This window comes from Panicum hallii, chromosome 3, assembly GCF_002211085.1.
Source record: "Panicum hallii strain FIL2 chromosome 3, PHallii_v3.1, whole genome shotgun sequence".
Classification (NCBI taxonomy): domain Eukaryota; kingdom Viridiplantae; phylum Streptophyta; class Magnoliopsida; order Poales; family Poaceae; genus Panicum; species Panicum hallii.
In genome coordinates, this window is record NC_038044.1 from 45,607,388 (window position 1) to 45,628,148 (window position 20,761).

Genomic DNA, 20,761 nt, shown 5'->3' on the forward strand with positions numbered 1-20,761 from the left:
AAGCTATGAGGTGCTCATGCCCCGAATTACTTCTTTGGTATGGTGTGCGATTGAAAAATCGCACTCCATATGGAGTAGCCCCCGAGCCTTAGGTTGAATTGGAGAATCAGGCTGAGGGTCGCATGAGTCTTGAATCTTCCTTACTTTCTTTTCAAATAAATTCGAAAAAATAAGTAGTCGATGCCACATATCCCGCAGCCCCCGAGTCTTGAATCCAAATCTCCCAGGTTTGGAAAAAGGATCCAAGAATCGTGGCATTGGTGTTACTCTGAAATTCCGAGAAAAACTCTTCGCCTTCTGCACAGTGAAATTGAGCCTCCCGCTGGTTTATTTAACCGCGCGGTGACTTAGAGTTTTTTCTGCACTCTCAGTCTTCATATGAGTCTTCGAGTAGTTTTGCGGCGTCCAGCCCCCAAGCTTATGAGCCAGGAGAGCCGAAGGAGCCATGTTGAGTAGTGTACATTGCCCAGCCCCCGAGCCTGGAACTAGCGGAGCTGTGATGCCACGCCGTGCTGCCCAGAGGGTTGTTGCCGAAGCTTGATCTGAAAAAAAATAATGCATACATTATGTAGCATAATGCGAAGATACCGAATAGTACTCAGTAATAATGTGAAGACACCAAAATTTATTCGGTGTAAAAATTGCTGTGTCGAGCTCTTTTTTAGGCCATTTAAATCTCCCGAGTAGTATGCCTGATACGTTTAAGCGCCTGGTCCCGTTTAAGCCATTGCTCATAGCGTGTATGAGATCTTTATCTCATGTACGCGTAAAGGCATTAGGCATGACAGAAGAGCCGAGGTTTCACGGATTAAGGCATGTGCTACCCGAGTAGATTAGCGACCGTTAAGAGACAACGAGCAGAAAGTAGTCGTCATGCGACAAAGAGGATGCGCAGTGCACAAAAGTAGTCGACGAAGTGTAGCTCTGGAGGGTTTCAATGCCCATCGAGAGTCGTACACGGATAAATAGTCGGCGAAGTGTAGCTCTGGAGGGTTTCAATGCCCATCGAGAGTCATACACAGATAGGTAGCCAATCATGGAGTAGCCCCTGAGGGTTTCATGCCCGTCGAGAGGCGTACCCAAAAAAGGTAGCTGATCTTGTGAAGAACAAGTCGGAAAAGGTATAAGTCACTTAGCTTGACTCGTGGACGAATGTTGACGAAGCCGTGGAGCTTGTTGATGGAGCTGCGACGGTTTGTTGATGAAGCTTGACTAGTCGGAGTTGATTCCGACTGGTGAACTGGAAAGATGCCATCGAGTTCACCAGTGGATCTTCGATGCGCTCCCCTACCTGGCGCGCCAGCTGTCGGTGTTTTACCGGCTGCCCACCGAGGGATATATCCGAGGTGGTAAATTTAGGTGAGGAGACCCCGAGATCAGGAACTCGAAGGTGCAAGGAACACAAGATTTAGACAGGTTCGGACTGCGAGGTGCGTAATACCCTACATCCTGTGTGGTGGTTTGTATTCCCTTGGGTGTTGATATCGTGTTTTGAATGGGTCCCTGCCCCCCTTATATATCCGGGAAGTCAGGGTTACACGGATCTAGTCAATACTAGCTAAGGCTTTATCTCTTAACCATGTTTAAACTACATTATGTACACAGCTCCGTAGCCCCGGGTCTGACAGGCTGCGCGGTATGGCTCGGCATACCCTAGGCCCAGCCCAACAAGGCAGCAGGTATTATATAAAAAAAACTCTTCCTCAGTTCCTCTCCAGCCGCACGCCCGCACCTGTCCGCTCCTCGACATGGCACTTCCATCGCTCGTGGCCGCTCCTGCACTTGTTCCCCTACCCGCGACTTCGCGGACGCTCGTCCCCGGTGGCGCGGCGCTCTGCCCTTTTCCCGGCGCACCCCGTCCCCGGCGGCCGGCCCTAGTCGGCCAGCCGTTAGTGCCTAGCCCCGCCGGCCGCCACCTCGGCTCTGGCTCGGCAGCTCCCCGCGCTCCCGCCTGGACGCCTCCGACCTCCCGGCCGTTCACGGCCTTCGAAGTGCTAGATTTGAGTGTATAGTGAAAGCATTTGAATGTGATTAACTCAAAACTAGGAGTGGACTAAACCAAGATATGGAATTGGCTAGGCCTGGTGAGACTGTGTGGAGCTCTCATTATAGAACCGTGTCGTTTATATTCCAAACTATTAGTGTCGCTGTTTTAAACGGTTTGGAATGTAATTTAAGACTTAAACTGTTTGGAATGTAATTTAAGACTTATTATGCCATTTAATAGTTGTGTATCGAATTGTTGGTAATTTTTATGAAACTTACCGAATTGCTAAATAAATTTTACCGGTTTGCACATGAATATTTTGGTTTGGCATACCCTGTATAAAAATCCTAACTCCGCTACTGACTATAAGGAGCAACCGCTTGGCATCTGGCACTGAGGCGACGCCAAGGGAGAGGCCAAGGCTAAGCTTGATGTCGTCTAACTTGCCACAACCTGTGACGCACGTCCTTTATGTGATTGCGGCCATGCTCACTCGCTACTTTGAGCTCAATTTCCATGAGTTTGGAGAAGCAATAGTGGTGAGCTTGGCGAGGAATAGCATTTGTACTCCCTACTTTCTGGAAGATTTTGCAAGATTCTGGAATAGCATATGGATTTCATCAGATTTGGAAGAGGAAGCGAGCAAGAATTAAAGGAGCGAGCGAGGGTTCGTGATGAGAGGGAGGAAGCCGAGTAGTGGTGTGCACTAGGCAAGAGTGAACATGAAGGAAGGCATTTTTATTGGAAAGTATGGCCTATGAGTAATAGCAAAAGCCAATTGTACATGAACCCACTTCTAAAATTAGATTAACCATATAACCACATATGACCATACCCTAAATACCTCATGCATCTTAGCCCGACTAGAATCTACAGGGTTGGGTGAATCTTAAAATAAGTCCCACGTGGTGATGAGGTCGGCCTCTGTCATGTATAATATAAAAGATCCAGAACTAAAGGTAGGTTCTTCTTGAAAATAATACACGAAAAACACATGTGCCTTCACAGGAGAGTTAAAACGTGTGGGTTTGGGGAAGTTTGGTAATCCCCTGTAGAAACTTTGCCACTATAAATTGTTCCAACGATACCGCCAAATCCTTCTACTACTATTTGCATATGCATCACCTAGGAAGAATAATTTTTTAATAATATAAGTTGTTTATATGGCAACACTTCTATTTTTTTGTAAATACTACATATAAGGTGGAGTATAGGACATGTACGATCAACTTCCGATGTCTATCTTAAAAAAAGAGAAAGTGAGATTTACTGAAGCCACCTCAAGACACTTCGATCTCCTTGTACAGAAATTGTCGAATCACTCCAGCGGCCAGCGGCTGCGTGTGACGACGGTGTGCGAACGGCAAGACCGCGAGGCGCGAGGGGCCACCACGTGAACGAACCAGTGGCTGTTGCTGCGCCTCGGATCGAGTTCGAGTCCAACCCAACTCCGTCCCGTCTGCACTCTGTCTGCAGTAGTGCCTCGAGTCCACGCCGTACCTGACGACGCGTCTCATCTCGCCTCCCTGCTGGCGTAGAAACGTGCGCAACGCCCCGGCGACCGTCTCCCACCGGGCGCCTGCCTCGCCGCCGCAGCGCCGCCCCAACCCCACCGCGATGGCCTACCGACGGAAGCCCCAGCCCCAGCAGCCGCCCTCCTTCGAGCATCACCACCCGCCGTCCGTGGGCCCCGCCTCCCCGGACTCCCTCGCCGCGCAGGCCATGCGCGCCTCCGCCGCGCACCGGGACGCCTCCTCCATCGCCTCCGCCTACTCCTCCTCGGCCTCGGCGGCGGCCCGCCGGAGTCACCACGAGCCCTCCGTCTCCACCACGTCCCTGGTACGCCGCGCCGTGCCCCTCTCTATCTCTCTCGCTCCTCTTATTCCCTCTGCGGTTTCGCCTCTAGATGCGTCGGGGTCGGATCTGGCCCGGTCACCGGCAGCGGCATGTTGGGGAATATAGTTTTCATTGGGGGTTCGGTTAACCGGCGGATCATTTCGTGTTTAGGCGCAGTATATAACCATCTGATTCGTGTAAGATTGACCGATTGCTGGTGAACTTTTTATGCTTGACTTCGCCGGTTCCACGTTGAAAATTGCTCCTGTCCTCGGAATCGGTCAAGTGGTCAGAACTGTTTGTCTAGTGTTCAGAAGTGATGCTTGTTGGTTTTGGTTTTGGTCTTGGTGTAGGACTCTTCGGGTTACGAATACACTTCCATGAAGAGCTTGAACGAGGCCAAGTACGGATTCTGGGGTGCCCTCGCACGGAAGGCAAAGTCGTTTCTTGATGAGGATGGCTCCCCAGGGCAGCATGAATCGCCAACAGGGCAGCAGTCACCGAGAGATGAAGCGTCAGTAGGTGTCCAGGTGGGGATCTGCAATCCTCGTGCTACTATGTTTGCCTTAATTGATTTCTTGGGTGCTAAATTTAAGTTAAACTCCTTGTCATGTAATTGAAGCCACTTAATATCTGTACTAATGGTTACTTTAATAGATCTAGCAGTACATTCTAAGCTTCCGATTTCTGTTTTAAGCTTGACATAGCCAGTGTTTGTGTTTCTGTTCTATTACTACAATGAAGAGCTATCATCTTTTAGTTACAATTATGGTTTACTCTGTAAATCTTTGTCCTGATTCACTGCCAACTGCTGTCATCATTATGCTTAGTTCCTTTTGAGATGTTCATGTGGGACACTGACGTTTCTCCTTCTCATGATGCCGCAGCGTCGACGTTCACAGCAATTTCCAGGAGAGACATGGAAATCTGAGACACCTCCATCTCAGAAGAGATCTGAGGCCATAACTTCCTCCCTTAACTATATTGGAGGAACAATAAAAAACGCCCTTGAAGTAAGTTGCTGTATCGATTCTTCTTCCTTTTACTCAAAAAAGAATAACACGAAAATAGATCCCCCTTAGTATCAGTTCTATGTTTCACGAGGTCAATGTTATTCTGCACCAAGAATTGCTAAAATGCTTCATATCCAGTATAATATGTGGGAAAGGAAATTCCTTGCTTTTCCTGTTCTTTGGATCCATGTTGGTCTATTTCCTGGTATAGCAAGTGGCACCAAGCTTGTTTCTTGTGATTGTTTGGTTACATTTGTGGGCTGATATATCCTTTGGTTACATCACTTTTTGTTGTTGACATTCCATGTGCACTGAGAATCGGTGACAGTTATATATCTTTAGTTCTTTACCTTGTTGGTCTATTTCCTGCACATCCAATGGCAATAAATTTGTTATTTGTGATTTTTTTCCCTTAACTAGAATTATGATTAAAATATCCTTCGGTTATGTCAGATTCCGTTTGTTGATTCATGCTGTATATTGTATTTTGTCAGGAAGGTCGGACCATTGTAGAGAATAAAACAGCCGACATTATTCAGGAGACGCGTAAACTGAACATAAGAAGAAAAGGAGCTGTTTCAAATACACAAGGAGAAGCTGATCACAAACTTACTCAAAAATATCTTCCTCAAAATCCTCTTGACCATGAAACTCAGTTGAAGGCATCTCGCGACGTAAGGTGGCAAATATGCGTCACTAGATATGTTGCTACAGTGCTCCATTTTGCATGTTTGAATCCACTGTACGGAAAAAATGCCAAATTTATTTTGCTTGGCTGGGATAAGGAACACGATAATTTTCATTTGATTGATAACCGTGATTTTGGCTCTCATAGTGCCATCTTTTCAGGTATGACTGAACTAATGTCTCCATCTTTTACCCATACAGGTTGCAAATGCCATGGCTGCAAAAGCAAAGTTGCTATTGCGTGAGCTGAAAACTGTCAAGGCAGATTTAGCGTTTGCGAAAGAACGTTGTGCTCAGCTTGAAGAAGAGAATAAAATGTTGCGAGAAAGTTATGACAAGGGTGATAATCCAGAAGATGATGATCTGGTTAGCCTCTCTTTGAGAAAAAACAAGAAACTAAAAAAAATTATTTGGAGTATTGATTGCTGATGAAATTATCTCTAAAAAATGTATTTTGGCTACTCTATCCGCATTTAAAGTTATACTAAAATACTATAGCCTATTTATTTTCCACATCATTGTCCAGTTTTTTTTTTTAACTTATTGGCTATTGATAATCATTAGGACATCATGTCAACACTGGGTGCAACTTCCTTGAGTTGACGAGTTATCATAAGTTACATACTCAATTTAAGCTTTGATGTGGAAGGAGCTAGTCCAATTCTCTTGTTGTTTCTCAAGAGTTCCTAGCAAAGCGAGGTTTTGAGACTCCAAAAGTCCTAACTACTAGTACTAGTTGCTCATAGTTTGCAATGAACTAAAACTTGTTTTACCGTTATCTGTTGAACCACAATCACAGTACACAACCAGCAGCCCTGTGCCACCCCTTAGCTCTGTCATAATCCCTTTAGAGATCTATATAGCTGGGCCTGCATCTTGGCTTCAAATCTGTGCTCATGCTACACTGTGCCTTCAGTTTGGTCACTTGCTTAATTTAGCTGTGCAGAGGCATGTGTTGCTCATGTGGCTTGCATTTATATCACACCTTTAATTGCTGTCACCCTCCTTGTTCAAATTTGTTTAAATCAGTCCATTGAGCCAGTTTTAAACTCATATTTTCAGAATTTTACCATCAACTAATTTTTTTCAAGTAGTAACACTATCTCCGTACAAAAATATATGGTGTATTTTGTTACAATAGGATAAGTCTTTGACCACTAATTACTCTATTAGTACATAATTTTTGGAATGCAAAATTGATGTTATTAGATTTTGATTCAAAAGTACTTATGATTTGTATCACAACATAGTAATATTTAGTCAAACCATTGTTCTAAATAAAAAAATTACCATATATTTTTGAACAGTAGTAGATTTTTAACAATATTACCCACTAGTAATGTATGTTGATGAAAACATTATGGGTTTATGTGGAACACCCATTGACATTGTGTGAGTATGTATGTTGGATGTTTGCTCCAATTAGCACAATGAAATTATTGAACCAATCAACCAACAATTGGTTCCTAGAAGTTTTTTTGTTGGCTCTGCTCAATAAAATGCATATAGAGAATTTTATCCCTATTAGGTCTAATTGCATTTCACACAAACTTGTTGTTCATAATTGTTTTATGATTGTCAAATTTTCTCTATATCATCTAGCAAAAGAAACCTATAGTGTAATGTTTACATAACCATGCCACCGTTTGAGTATGGCCACGATATACTGCATCTTTTTAGGCAACAATTTCGTGGACCAAGTAGTTTTGGAACATAAGGTGGAACACAAATAAAAAAATCACATTGATTTGGCCCCTCCTGGCAGACAATACGTTCATTTATCAGTTATTTTTCATAGCAGCTACCCCATGAAAATGAAAGAAACGTGATAGGTTTGTGAGATCAACAAGTGGGCCTGGCACGGTGACCATACATAGGTTCGTGAGATCAACAAGTGGACCTGGCACACTGGAAATGATGGTGGCTTATAGAATGGTTTTGGAAAACTTTGCAAATAACAATCTGGTTCTCTGAATTTGTTTTATAGAAATTTTTCGACTAAGCGAAGTAGTATTTGTGTAGTTTAATATAAACTTATATGGCTAGCTAAATGGACAAGGTTCTAAGTCATCTGCCACTCTGATGACCATACATTGTTCATTGCTTTTGCAGATCCGCCTCCAGTTAGAGACGCTATTAGCAGAAAAGGCACGGCTAGCACATGAGAACTCTGTATATGCTCGAGAAAACCGATTCCTGCGAGAAATAGTCGAGTACCACCAACTGACTATGCAGGATGTCATATATGTAGACGAAGGCATAGAAGAGGTCACCGAAGTGTACCCTACACAAGTATTACCCCGTACTGGATCAAGCGTTGGTCGGGCAGCCACTCCAGCTACACCTGAATCTGCTGCATCATCAACATCCATCGTTGTACCAGAATCTTGCTCTGTTGTACCAGCTTCTCCAAAGTCCCTGTCGCCGGCTTCCTCTCTGAGCAATTGAGCAATAAAGCAAGCCTGCTGCCTCCCAACCATCACAGAAGAGCAGCAAGGTGGTTGGTGGTGGGACGGTACATTTTATACTGCCATTTTTCATGTAATCAAGTTCCCACGGTTGTCATGCCTCTGTTTGTTGCTACTGAGCTCTGGCCAAATGTCAAGAGCCGTGTTCGTGCTTGGGATGCTCGTACTGGCTGTGTAACTTATACATACGTTGACTATTTCGCATCTTCAATTCTGTTCTGTTTTTGTATCAGTGCCTAATTTATTTTTCTTGCTGTCCCAGTTCCTATGATAACGGTGTTTGCATGAAATCTGGGTTGCAGTGAATTGACTTTATATGACAAACAATCATGGGACCAGATTATCGAACTATTCAATTTCAAAACCAAAGTGATTTAAAATCTCAAATGTGAAAAATATATTCATACAAACTCCCACTGTTTTTATTTATAGTTTTGTTAGGTCATTTAACAAATAAATAGGCCATCATTATATAACTTTTATGGCCCAAGCATGATGTCGTCGTATTCATATTAAAAAATATGTTCTTATGAATACAGTTTTGTATCACACAAATGAAAACTAGGGAGTAATTGTTGGACAAAACCGTTGGGGATGCGTAGGGGACGTGACTCCGCCAAGCAGTGGAGAGAGAGGAAGAGAGCTCCGAAGGTCTACGAGAGAGTAAGTGAGGAGTGCTCAAGTGAGTCCCCTCTTCTTGACCCCTTAAGTCATCTATATAGAGGAGGTAATGGGGTGACAATTTACCCTCAAACCCCTGGTGGATACAATATTCGTAAATTCGTAAATAGACCATGGACCTTTACATGAGGCTCATTTACTCATTAGGCCGGGCCATTCTTCCAACAGTAGGCTCTTAGCTACTTCAGTTTGGCTGGTACAACAAAGTATAAAGTATAGTAGATAAATATATAGGAAGTGACCTAGCCCTATCTATGACCTCGACTGTGAGGAATGCCCTCATGACCACCCACTCATACGCCTCGCGAAAAACTCCATCCGAAAACCCAGTGGGACAAAACAAATGGAGAAAAGAGCATGCACGTCTTGCGGATCCACACATACATGACAACAATAATCCAGCTAGTGATTGACTTTGGTCTTGATGATGAAGTGGATTTTTGGCGATGATGAAAGCAGAAACTTCGTCCCATAGGCTTCAGGGCCTTGGATCCCGAGCGCTCGCATCTTCGGAGCTGGTTGAGCCTTGTCATCACCTCCTGCCGCGCCGCTATAGCTGAAGCAGATGGTTCCTCTTCATTGTAGCCGAAGTATAAAACCCCTCTTCGGCGTAGAGTAGAGGAAGCAGTGTAGTTGATATAGTCGAAGTAGAGGAAGCAGAAACGACGTTGCATTGGTCTTGTCGAAGCCAACAACCCCTTCAGGCCTCCACTCGCGAGCGCCGGGTATGACTTGTATGCCAGGAGGTGCTAGTCCACCATGGCCTGCTATAGCCCCTCTTGTCCGGGGTTCGTAGTGGAGGCAGCAAAGGTGCTTTGCACGCAGTCAAAGCATCTGACATCGATGAGGGTGAAATCGAAGTAGTCGTCGCTGAGGTAGCGGTCGAGCCCCTCGAGCCGAACTGTGTCAATGAAGACGAAGGTGAAGTAGTCGTCACCGAGGTAGATGTTGAGCCCCTCGAGCCGAACTGTGTTGACGAGGATGAAGGCGAACTAGTCATCATCGAGGTAGACATCGAGTCCCTCGAGCTAAATTGTGTCAACGAGGACGAAGGCGAAGTAGTCATCGCCGAGGTAGATGTTGAGCCCCTCGAGCCGAACTGTGTCAACGAGGATGAAGGCGAAGTAGTCGTCGCTGAGGTAGATGTCGAGCCCTTCGAGCCGAACTGTGTCGACGAGGACGAAGGCGAAGTAGTCGTCGCTGAGGTAGATGTTGAGCCCCTCGAGCTGAACTGTGTCGACGAGGATGAAGGCGAAGTAGTCGTCGCGGAGGTAGAGGTCGAGCCCTTTGGGCACCTTCATCTATTTTGTAAGCTTTCTATGGGCTGCATAGATATAACTTCATTTTTCCATCCAATCCGGAGTTATGAATTACATAGAAATAAAGCAGGCCTTTCATGGCTTGTCTGCGTAATCACACTTGGCGTTACGATTTACCTTCAGCCTTTCGTTCGAGAGGTTATCATTTTCCATTTCTATGGATACCTTTGGCCTTTCGCTCGAGAGGGTTTCATTTTTCATTTCTACGAATACCTTTAGCCTTTCGCTCGAGAGGGTTTTGTTTTTCATTTCTACGAATACCTTCAGCCTTTCGCTTGAGAGCGTTTCATTTTGCCCTTTGGCATTTTTTGCCATTTTGTACGCACTTGGCATTGGCATGCAATGCAATACAACGTGATTGCAATGATTGCATGTATGAAATGAATGAATGGATGGATGTATGGATGTTTGCTATTGCAATGAGAGTAAAGACGAAGGGTTAGCGAGACAAATAAGGCACTACCTTTGGTTGGGTCCCACTTTCTTATGTGATGAGAGCCTCATGAGTTAACTAGAATCAAGCAATACCGAAGCTCAAATAGAATTCCAGGAGACCAATTTGATGAAGTGTGATAGATAGGGAAAACTGATTGATATGGCATAGCCATTTTCGAGTCAATGATGGACTGAGATAACCAAGGTTCCATATAGAACCCTTACTTCGGGGAGAAAACCAATACCTTGAAGGTAGAAATCCTTGGTGAGGAGAGTGATCATATTCATTTCACGGTTAAGCAGGCAATGGATGCCGTTACACTAAAAGTAAGGACGGACCATGACCACTTATCATGGGTGTTGCAGCCCCTTTCACTGATGACAACACCCCTTTTGAAACAAAGGGGTAGGTTGCTTCGGCGCTGAGAGCCCCTCTGTTTTCTTGGGACAATCTTGTTTCAGTTTTAAATCAATAAGGCCGTAATCAGATCTACTTAGTTGTGCAAATAATACTTTGGTGAACACGTGAGGACTGGAATTGAATTCTCCGAAGCCCCCAAAACAGCGCTATTGAGGCCCATAAACATGGATATGCCAAAGGCCAATTACGAGAATATTCTAAAGCCCGATGCCGAAGTCCAGTTACGAGAATACTCCGAAGCCTGATGCTGAAGCCCACTTACGAGAATACTTCGAAGCCTGATGGCAAAGCCCAATTACGAGGATACTCCGAAGCCTGATGCCGAAGCCTAATTATGAGAATACTCCGAAGCCTGATATCGTAGCCCACTTACAAGAATACTTCGAAGCCTAATGCTCAAGCCCAATTACTAGAATAATCCGAAGCATGATGCCGAAGCCCACTTACGAGAATACTCCAAAGCCTGATGCCGAAGGGTGAAAAACCAATCTCGTGAAATCCCACCGAGATGAATATGAAGGTTACAAAATTAAACTCTGAAGGTATTTCTTGGTGAGATGAAGGTATTCCTCGTTGGCTGACGAAGGTATTCCTCGCTGCCTTCGAAGGTATTTTTGCTGGCTAACAATGGTATTTTTCGATCGACGGTGTAAGAAAAAATCGACGGGGATCTTTTGTACAAAGGTGTGAGAAAACCGACGAAGATATTTTTTGTATGAAGGTATAAGAAAACCAACAAAGATATAAGAAAACCGACGAAGGTACTTGTTGTGCTAATATTGATGTAACTGATGAACGTATTTTCAAAACTCGATGAAGGCATTCCATAAGTGCAAGAATACTGATGAAGATATAATGTTGATTGAAAGTTTAAAAGGACCGACGAGGGTATTCCATGAATACAAGAGAACAACGAAGGTATTCTTTGAGTGAAGGTACCTCTTACTTGAGCATCAAAAAGAAAACCCGATGAAGGTATCTTTGGACCGAAGGTATAAAAACTGATGAAGGTACTCAAGAAAATGATGAAGGTATTTTTGGACCAAAGGTATAAAAATCGACGAAGGTACTCAAGAAAATGATGAAGGTATTTTTTGGACCGAAGGTATAAAAACCGAAGAAGGTAGTCAAGGTACTCAAGAAAACGATGAGGTTATTTTTGGACTGAAGGTATAAAAACCGATGAAGCTACTTAAGAAGATGACGAAGGTATTTTTTGGACCGAAGGTATAAAAACCAATGAAGGTACTCAAGAAAAATAATGAAGGTATTGTTTGGACCGAAGGTATAAAAACCGATGAAGGAGACAAATATATTTTTTGGACCGAAGGTATAAAAACCGACGAAGGTATTTTTGTTTTCGATCAAGAGATTTGGTAAAAGTAGAAGAAGGCTGAAAACAATTCATGCTTGACCCCAAGAAAAGATTGGTGAAGATATAAGAAGACCGAATGGTAATTTTTAGCTTCTTACTTGTGACAAACTAATAAAAAACCAACACTGAGTTGACACCAAAAGGCACAAATGAAGGGTAAGGCACAACTACAAATCAACACCGAAGGGTAAAAAATGAACTCTGCGTCAGCGCTGAATGGTGAAGACAGACAAAGGTATTTTCGCAACCAACTTATCTGATGGCCAAAGGCTAAAAAATCAACCCGAAGTCACCACCGAAGGGTAAAAATCTGTTGAGTTATTGCTAGATGGTAAAAATAAACTGAGTCTTCAGTCACCGTCGAAGGGTGAAAAACTGATTCCGACGGGTAAAATCAACCCCGAGTGAGCAACGAAGAGTGAAAAATTAATTCCGAAGAGGCAAAATCCATCCCCAAGTCAACACCCAGTTTGAAAAATTGATTCCGAAGGGATAAGAAGCAACCCCGAGTCAACACCGGATGGTGAAAAATTGATTTCGAAGGGGTAAAAACCAATCCCGAGTCAACACCAAAGGGTGAAAAATTGATTCCGGAGTGGTAAAAACCAACCCCGAGTGTGAAAAATTAATTCCAAAGGGGTAAAAACCAACCCCGAGTCAACACTGAAGGGTGAAAACAATTCAGAATCACTGCCAAAGGGTCAAACCAACTGACTCAAGAAATTCCACTGAGATCGAAGGGTGAAAACCTATGAACAGAAAGAGAACCGACGAAGGTCTCGTCCGAAGGTACTGCGCACCTCTCTTTTCTCTCTTCAGTTTTTTTTTCTCGAGCCAAACACACGGTGGGCGCCAAACTGTTCGGGAGGACTCCGCCAAGCGGTGGAGAGAGTGAGGAAGAGAGCTCTGAAGGTCTATAAGAGAGATGATGATATAAAATATGTGAGGAAGTGAGGAGTGCTCGACTTAGTTCCCTCCTCTTAGCCCCTTGGGTCATTTTATATAGAGGAGGAAAGGGGTGGCAATTTAGCCCCAAGTCCCTGGTGGGTACAGTATTCATAAATAGACTATCCGCTAAGCAGTGGAGAAAGAGAGGAAGAGAGCTCCGAAGGTCTATGAGAGAGATGACGGTTCAAAACATGTGAGTAAATGAGGAGTGCTCAAGTGAATCCCCCCTCTTGACCTCTTGGGTCATTTATATAAATAAGAAGTGCTCAAGTGAATCCCCCCTCTTACCTCTTGAGTCATTTATATAGAGGAGGAAAGGGGATGGCAATTTGTCCCCCAAACCCCCGATGTGTACAATATTAATAAACTAGTGAATTGCGGGAGTATTGCAGGCACCCATAACTCTTTTTTTTTCTGGATGTGGGTGTGTTTTGTGTGTGTGTGTAGGGGGGGGGGGGGGGGCGGTTTTCTTAGGAAGGGCTCACTCTATTTTTGTATTGGGCCTTCACGCGCTCATGCTAACTTTGTTCATACTCGGTTATAACTTATTTGTTAATTATCAATTTGAATTACGAAATTTGTGGATTTAGTAGACTCACATTCCTGGTTATATCATAATGAAATATAGGAGTTCTTTACAATGAATTTTAGATTTGTTGAGGTAGTAGCTATCAGCTTCATAGTCTAAGATAGAAATATAAAATATACATATAGTTATTCTAGCGAAGCAAATAACTTCTGCAAGGGGCTTGTCTTAGTCCACAAAAGAAGTGGAGATGGCCTGTAATAGTATAATGTAAGAAGTATTAGTACTATAATTAAGTAAGAGATCTTGCAAAAATAATAAAATCTGATATGGTGATCTAACGGTTGTTGATATAGAAACTTACCAAGAAGTTAGGATCCCTGCCAGATTTGGTGCTGGAGCAACATTGCTGGCATCATTAGTAAAATGGTTGTTAGGCAGGTATTTTGGAAGAAATAACATACTAATAAGTAAATCTAATTACCTACAAATCAATAGAAAAATGTAAATCGATAGAGATGTCCATGATAGATCTGCATGTAAATCTACAGTGGCAATAAACAGTGAGTGGAGAATCTGGAAAAGACGCAAGACCACATGATACGGAATTGGAGTAAATTGTGGGGGGCATGCAAAAGGTCATCTGAGTAAATTGCAGGACATGTGCAAGGCCATCATAGGCCAAGAAGCCTTATATGGCAGGTCGTATATAGGATCGACAAGACAAGAGAATGCACAACATTTTCACACTTGGAACATCAATAGCTGCAAGTAAGCAGTGAAGCCTGTTGTCGGTGGTCATACAAAGGACAAACATTTTTTACGATTTCACACTCTTTCATATCTGGCTGGAGGTAAGTAGTGGACAAACGAAGGAGGAAGGACACATTTTTCAATGGTTTCATACCTAGAACAGGCACAAAGTAAAGAATATACATGCTATAAAGAATCAATGAAAGCTCCATAGGAGGGTGAAGGAGTCCAGCATTCTATAAAAAAAGATGGAATTATAATGTTTATGTGATACCTGCACATGATTCAATAGCAGATAATCTTGAAACATCGCTGAGATGTATAGGAAGCAGAATCTTCATGATTCACATAGCCTGGATATGATCATACCTTGAAATCTTCATGTTGATCCTTTTGAAATAGCAACCTAACTTCCCCCGGTATTTGTAAAGAAACAAAAAGTCCACATCACATCAGAAACCCATTTGAATTTAGTGATTATGGTAATAACAGAGAAATGATATGATAATATAAGGATATTACAATTTACAATAACTCGTCACACGAAGAGCACTAACCTGTTTGTTAGAGGTAATCAGTGTATAGCCAAGTTTGTTCACTGATTCGTGGGAAAGCTACATTTGCTTTTCCAAATTGCCATACCACTTGGACTATAATCTAGCTCTATTTCCAATTTTCCAACAATTTATTTACTGACAACTTGGTCAATTCTCAGACCATGAAGGCGCAAGTTGCTCTCCTCCACCTTTTGTACAGCCACTGTTTACCTTGTTGGACTTCGCTTCCAATAACATGTAACCAAGATTCGGGTGTCCAATTGCATCGGTAGAAGGTAGCAGAAATTATAAGGTAATATATATATATATATATATATAGACACACACACACACACCCACTAAATCTAACCAGTGAAAACTAAGTTGTCTGTCGCAGAACAAACACATGGTCAGCAGGTAAGAAACTGGGCATATATGCAAAATTAATTTCACAAAAATGCACATGGTGATGCATGAGCATATAAAATTTATGGTCAAACTCGACTTTGTTTGTGAGACATGAAATTGACAGAGAGCAAACAAAAAGGGAAAAAAAACATATACCTTGTTTGCACTTTTCTTCATTATATCTTCACTCTTTGCCAATTTCATACCTTAGAAATAAAGTCAAGCTCAATCTTAGAATCTTACATGCTTGTGCATCATTTACCTCCTCTATATGTATGAATTTTTTTCTTTAGAATTTTTCAAAACATACAAACATAGTTTTCAGTGGGGTTTTCAGGATTCCACCGAATGGGTTTCTTTCATCGATATTTTTCCCTCTTGCTTAGCAGTTATTCTAGTCATAAACTTGAGAAATGGAGACCAAACTAACACCAACCATCCTTAGTAAAGCAGTAAAATTGGTTGGTACGAGCTAAGAATTGCACTGAATGATTACAGCGCAAGTTCTCGCAGCCAAAAGATTTGGCGGGTGGTGTCAAAACAGTATTAAAAGATTTTTAGATAACATATCACTATGACTGTACTACTAAATTAAAAGATTAATAGGACAGCTAGATCTAACCTTTAATCTCCACTTTAGGTCATCGAACTCAGCATCCGTCATGATGGGGTTGCCAGCGACATATGCCATGGAGGCTTCCAAAAGCCTCTGCTCATCCGGGCCTAACCAAAAACAAAGGAACATTGATTAGTAAAATTAGCATGATCAAATCATTCCCATGCATCAGAGACGAACAAAATTAGGTGGGCTTCTTGTCGTAGTAGAACGCCTAAACACCAGGAGCAGCAAATACCTCGATTCAATTCACCACCGGGTATAAGTAAAAGTAACAAAAAATGAGCGGGTCGAGGCGGGTATGTGGCGAGGGCGTGCCTGCAGCGCCTGGAGGAACCTGCTCCATCTCCCCGATGGTCTTCTTCTGCTTGCGGTCGATGCTGCAGTAGGGGAGCACATTGCTGGCCACCACCTGTCGTCCTGCTGCTGCTGCACCTGGCCCTGCGCCTCGTCCTCGGCGGCGTGAGCCCGCCACCGGCCGCGGCGGGGGCGGGGGCGTGCCGGCACCGCCGCCGCCGTTGTCAAGACGCGGCACCTCGGGGAGGTGGACGCCGCCGCGGCGGCGGCGAGGGGCGAGCGGCGGAGCGCTGCGGGGAGGCGGCACGGCAGGGAGAGCCGCGCGTCGGAGGCCATGGCGGGCGGGGCTCTTGGCGGACGCGTCGCCCCGGCGAGGCGGAGAAGGGAGATGACGGGACCTCCCGCGTGACCCCGTCGCCACCGACGTTGGTCCTCGACTTTGGTCCTCAAGGACGCGTGAGCCGCCTGGCGCGCCGGTGCCCAGCGCGAGGAGGTGCGGCACCAGCAACGCCGCCTGGCCGGCCGCGGGCGAGAAGCAACGGCGCCCGTCTGGCCGCGGGCGGGGAGCGACGGCCGCCGCCTAGCCGGCCGTGGGCGAGGAGCTGGGGCGCAGGGCAGGCCGCGGGCAGGCAGGGGTGGCGCCAGACCAGCCGTGGGCGAGGAGCGGCCGCGCCGGGCCGGCCGCGCGCGCCGCTTGGCCGGACCAGCCTCGAGCGCCGCCAGGCCGGACCGGCCGTGGGCGGGGAGCGACGGAAGGCCGGCCGCGAGCGAGGAGCCTATGGATATGAAGATTTAGCCTCCACAAACTAGATGGAAGAGGGCATACCTAAAGATTTTGGAGGTTACCGACGAGCCATAACCCCGGTGGCGGCAGAGAGCTGAATGCAGCAGATCGAAGACCGGAGTTCCCCTCCTGGCAAGAGCAGGAAGAAGAGCACAAGCTGCGCCTGCGCGAGGCGAACTGCGAGGCGAAGGTGAAAGGGAAGCGAGACGCGGCGGGAGGAGCTGGAAGAGAAGCGGGACGCGGCGGGCAGGAGCGCGTGCAAGAGGTGGGAAGTAAAAAAGGGGACACCAGAAAATGGAAGGGAAGGAGGAGGGGCCTGCAAACAGGGAAAAAAAAAGGGTGCAGACGGGCTGCAAAACCCGCTCCGTGCATACCCACCCTGGATGAACGCCACGTGGATATCTCAGGGATCCTCTGCAAAACCCGCTCCGGGCATACCCACCCTGGATGAACGCCGCGTGGATATCTCAGGGATCGGACGCTAACCTCCGGTCGCTCCAACGTTAGCTCGGCTCGGCTCACGAGGATCCCCTGCGTGCGGCTCGACGACTCGGCGCCGGTCACCCGGGCGCGGCTCGACTCTTTCCTTTTTAGAATGTGCCTTAACATATATTTCATTAAGAGAAAAATAATACGACCAGTATAAATTTTAATAAGCATAAACTATTAACATAATTACAAAGCACCACCAAGCTAGTGATAGTGACCGAACACAACAACAACAAGAATAACACGGGAGAAAACACACTCAAACCCACTAAACCTAGATACGACCAAACATCTCAATATGCTAAAAGATACCACCATGAAAAGGTTGCCAAAGATCTCTAAGCGGAGATGGCAAAGCATCCACCCAAACAACAAAAACAAGGCGGCAAAGCATCCGCCCGAAGCGATACGACCAACACGACGGCGGTGGCAAAGCATTCGCCAGAGCAAGCAATCAACGGCAGCAAAGTATCTGCTAGCGTAGAGAGGGGCGGCCAAGCATCCGCCAGACGACGACGACCTGATCAACCTGGACAAAGTGGCCGAATCAAAGCGAAGACAGACGCAGAAGAGGAAACTCCTAAGGAGAGCTAACGACCACCGCCACGACAATGACAAGCCAGAGATAAGTGGGAACGGCGTTTGGCAACAATCCCTGAAGTGATGGCAGCGACATCCGGCAGAGCATCCAAAATGACACCTCAAAGGAGGGGGGCAAAGCCACTAGTGCCATCGTCGTCCGACCTATAAGGTCAAGGTTTTCACCCGGAAAACTCATCAGAGAGAAAGGAAAAGAGGAATGACGCCTTCAATAAGATAAAAAACGCCCGAGAGTGTCGCCGTCAGTAGCCCACAAGCAGGTTCTAGGCTTTCGCTTTCCCCATTCCCTCCCCAGAATACACCGCTGCCACCAAAAACATCTGCCACGGGCCGAGGAGTGTCACCACAATGTGGATCGCGGCAGACCACCGGCCCCGCCGGCAGCAGAGGGCGGCTCCACCCATGGGTGTGTCAGCCACCCGGCCAAACATGATGGTGGAGCACCAAGCCCCCGCGCCAGGCCCGGGCACGGCCGCGGCACACTCCGGCCACTCCCCCAGCCCCAGGAACAGGGCGGGCGAAGCCTAGCCTGTAGGGCGGCACGGATCCGGCCACTGGACGGTGACGCCACACTATGGCAGTGCCCCCAACACACAAGGCGGCGGAGGGGCGGCGAAGGGCCAGGGAAGTCGTCCAGGGGCGGCGTGGATGACTGCCGGGAGCCGGTGCCACACCCATCCGCGCCTCAGCACACCAGGCAGCAGAAGGGGCGAGATGCAGTCGCGGAAGGGCGGGGCGAGGTAGCCGTCGTCGAGGGAGACCCCCCGAGCCAGGGATGCGTAGATCCGGGCTTTGAGGAGGTGGATCTGCCATTGGCGGCGGACAGGGGCAACCAACGACCTAGGGTTTGCGAGGGTGAGAGTGGGGAGGAAAACAAGGGGAGGGGGAGAGATTGACGGGGTGGGGGGTGGGCTGCCACCGCCGTGGCCGGTCGTCGGCGGCGGCAGCGGCCATCGAAGCGTGGTTGAGGAGGGACCGGCGGCTGGATGACGGTCGCCCCGCATCGCCCTCATGAGCGACCCGAGGTCATTTTCCCTCATTGTGCGCGGCTCGACTCTCAAGCACGGAGGCACCGGTCTAGTGTCTCGCCCACTGCCGCACGCATCCCTCGTCTACTGCTATCCTCGCCTCGATCGTCAGCCGACCATTGTTGCCCGTAGTGTCGTCGCCTAAGGGCTCCGGCGTCGACACTACTCGAGCCTTAGAGCGCGCGCGCTGAGTCACGGTTGGGGACGGCGCTGCTGTAATGTGGGTTCTACACGAAACTTTTCATCCATTTTAATTTCTAGCAGCCGAAGCATCACCGATGATGACAGCAATTTTCATTCAAACTGATCTTCAAGGAGAACCTGATCCTTCGATCGGAAGATTGGCTGGCAAATTTGGTTGCAGTACTGAATATATGTTCAGCCTGCTTATCCTCGTATCCTCACTACATCTATTTATCCTGGAGCTAGATCTTTTTTTATTTGGAAAGCTCTAAAATTCTTTTCATGAGTCCCAAATATTTTATTTGGAATCCTCGTGACCCAAATTATCTCCCGAGTTTCCTTGGAAATTTTTAGGATTCTTTCGGGTATATTTTTCGTGGGTTAAAATATTTATCTGAACTTTTCTAGATTTATTTTAAGCTTAAAAATATGTTCTGAAAAATATATCTGTTTTGATTCCCATCATAGTCGGACCGAGCCGTATCTTGTTGTACATCCTTTTAATCTTATCTTCTTCGAATCTTTAATATGCCCCATTGACCTCCCGATTCTTTAATCTTCCTTCCCGATCAAATCTCGCTCGAAATGAAATCGTGCCTCGACTTCGACATTTTTCGGTGATACTTCGTTATCGTCAACGTTAGCTTTGGCGGCTACCGTCGCGCAAGAGCCAGGCCATGTTGACTCGTGTTCCCTAAGCATGAACGTCTAGAATTCAGTGGCCATATGTGGACCGGTCATGTGCGTCTTGCTCTTCGTGTGCCTGTGTCGCACCTACCGGCCAAGCCTGCTATCTCGTCGTTACAGTTTCAAACATCATCTTGACACCGGATGGCTCTTGTTGCTATCCTCGGCATGCACTAGCCCGACCGTGCGCGTTCAATAAAACGTGCAGCCACTCGACCTTTCTCTATCTTTATCTCTCTATCTCGTTCTATCCGCGATCGATCCTGGCTCTCAACCGGCCCGTCAGTTTGCGCCGGTGCGGTTCGACCTCCCCATCTTTCTTCCTTCCGCGGCCCAGTTCAGCGTTCTAGGCCAGCACCAAACGAACCTGCTTGGCCAGCCCAGGTTCAGCTCTCGGCACGTGGCCGAAACTATTTCAGCCCATGACCGAATCCCTCGGCCTCGCGTCGACCTGCACGCCGCGCATCCCCCCCCCCGCGAGCCCTCGCGCCCTCATGGTTGCCAAACCTCAGGCCTCCGCGTCCCTATAAATCCTGCTCGCATAACCCTAGTCTCGCATCTTTCTGCCTCGCATTTTCCTCCTCGTGTTCCTGCACAGCCGCCGCCATCGCTGTGCCCTAGCTGCCTGTGCCCCTGCTTCCTGTGTGCCGCCTTCCTGCTCCTGGACCTTGTGCCACCGCCGCA

At 46.5% G+C, this 20,761-nt stretch overlaps 1 protein-coding gene across 1 annotated transcript; it reads left to right on the forward strand.

Moving 5' to 3' along the window:
* Positions 1-3,450: 3,450 nt before the first annotated feature.
* LOC112887286 lies at positions 3,451-8,223 on the forward strand. The gene is made up of 6 exons (XM_025953425.1): positions 3,451-3,826; positions 4,177-4,353; positions 4,711-4,836; positions 5,331-5,510; positions 5,725-5,889; positions 7,636-8,223. The coding sequence occupies exons 1-6, from the start codon at positions 3,605-3,607 to the stop codon at positions 7,969-7,971; spliced, it is 1,206 nt and encodes a 401-aa protein (XP_025809210.1). The 5' UTR covers positions 3,451-3,604; the 3' UTR covers positions 7,972-8,223.
* The last annotated feature ends 12,538 nt before the right edge of the window (positions 8,224-20,761 follow it).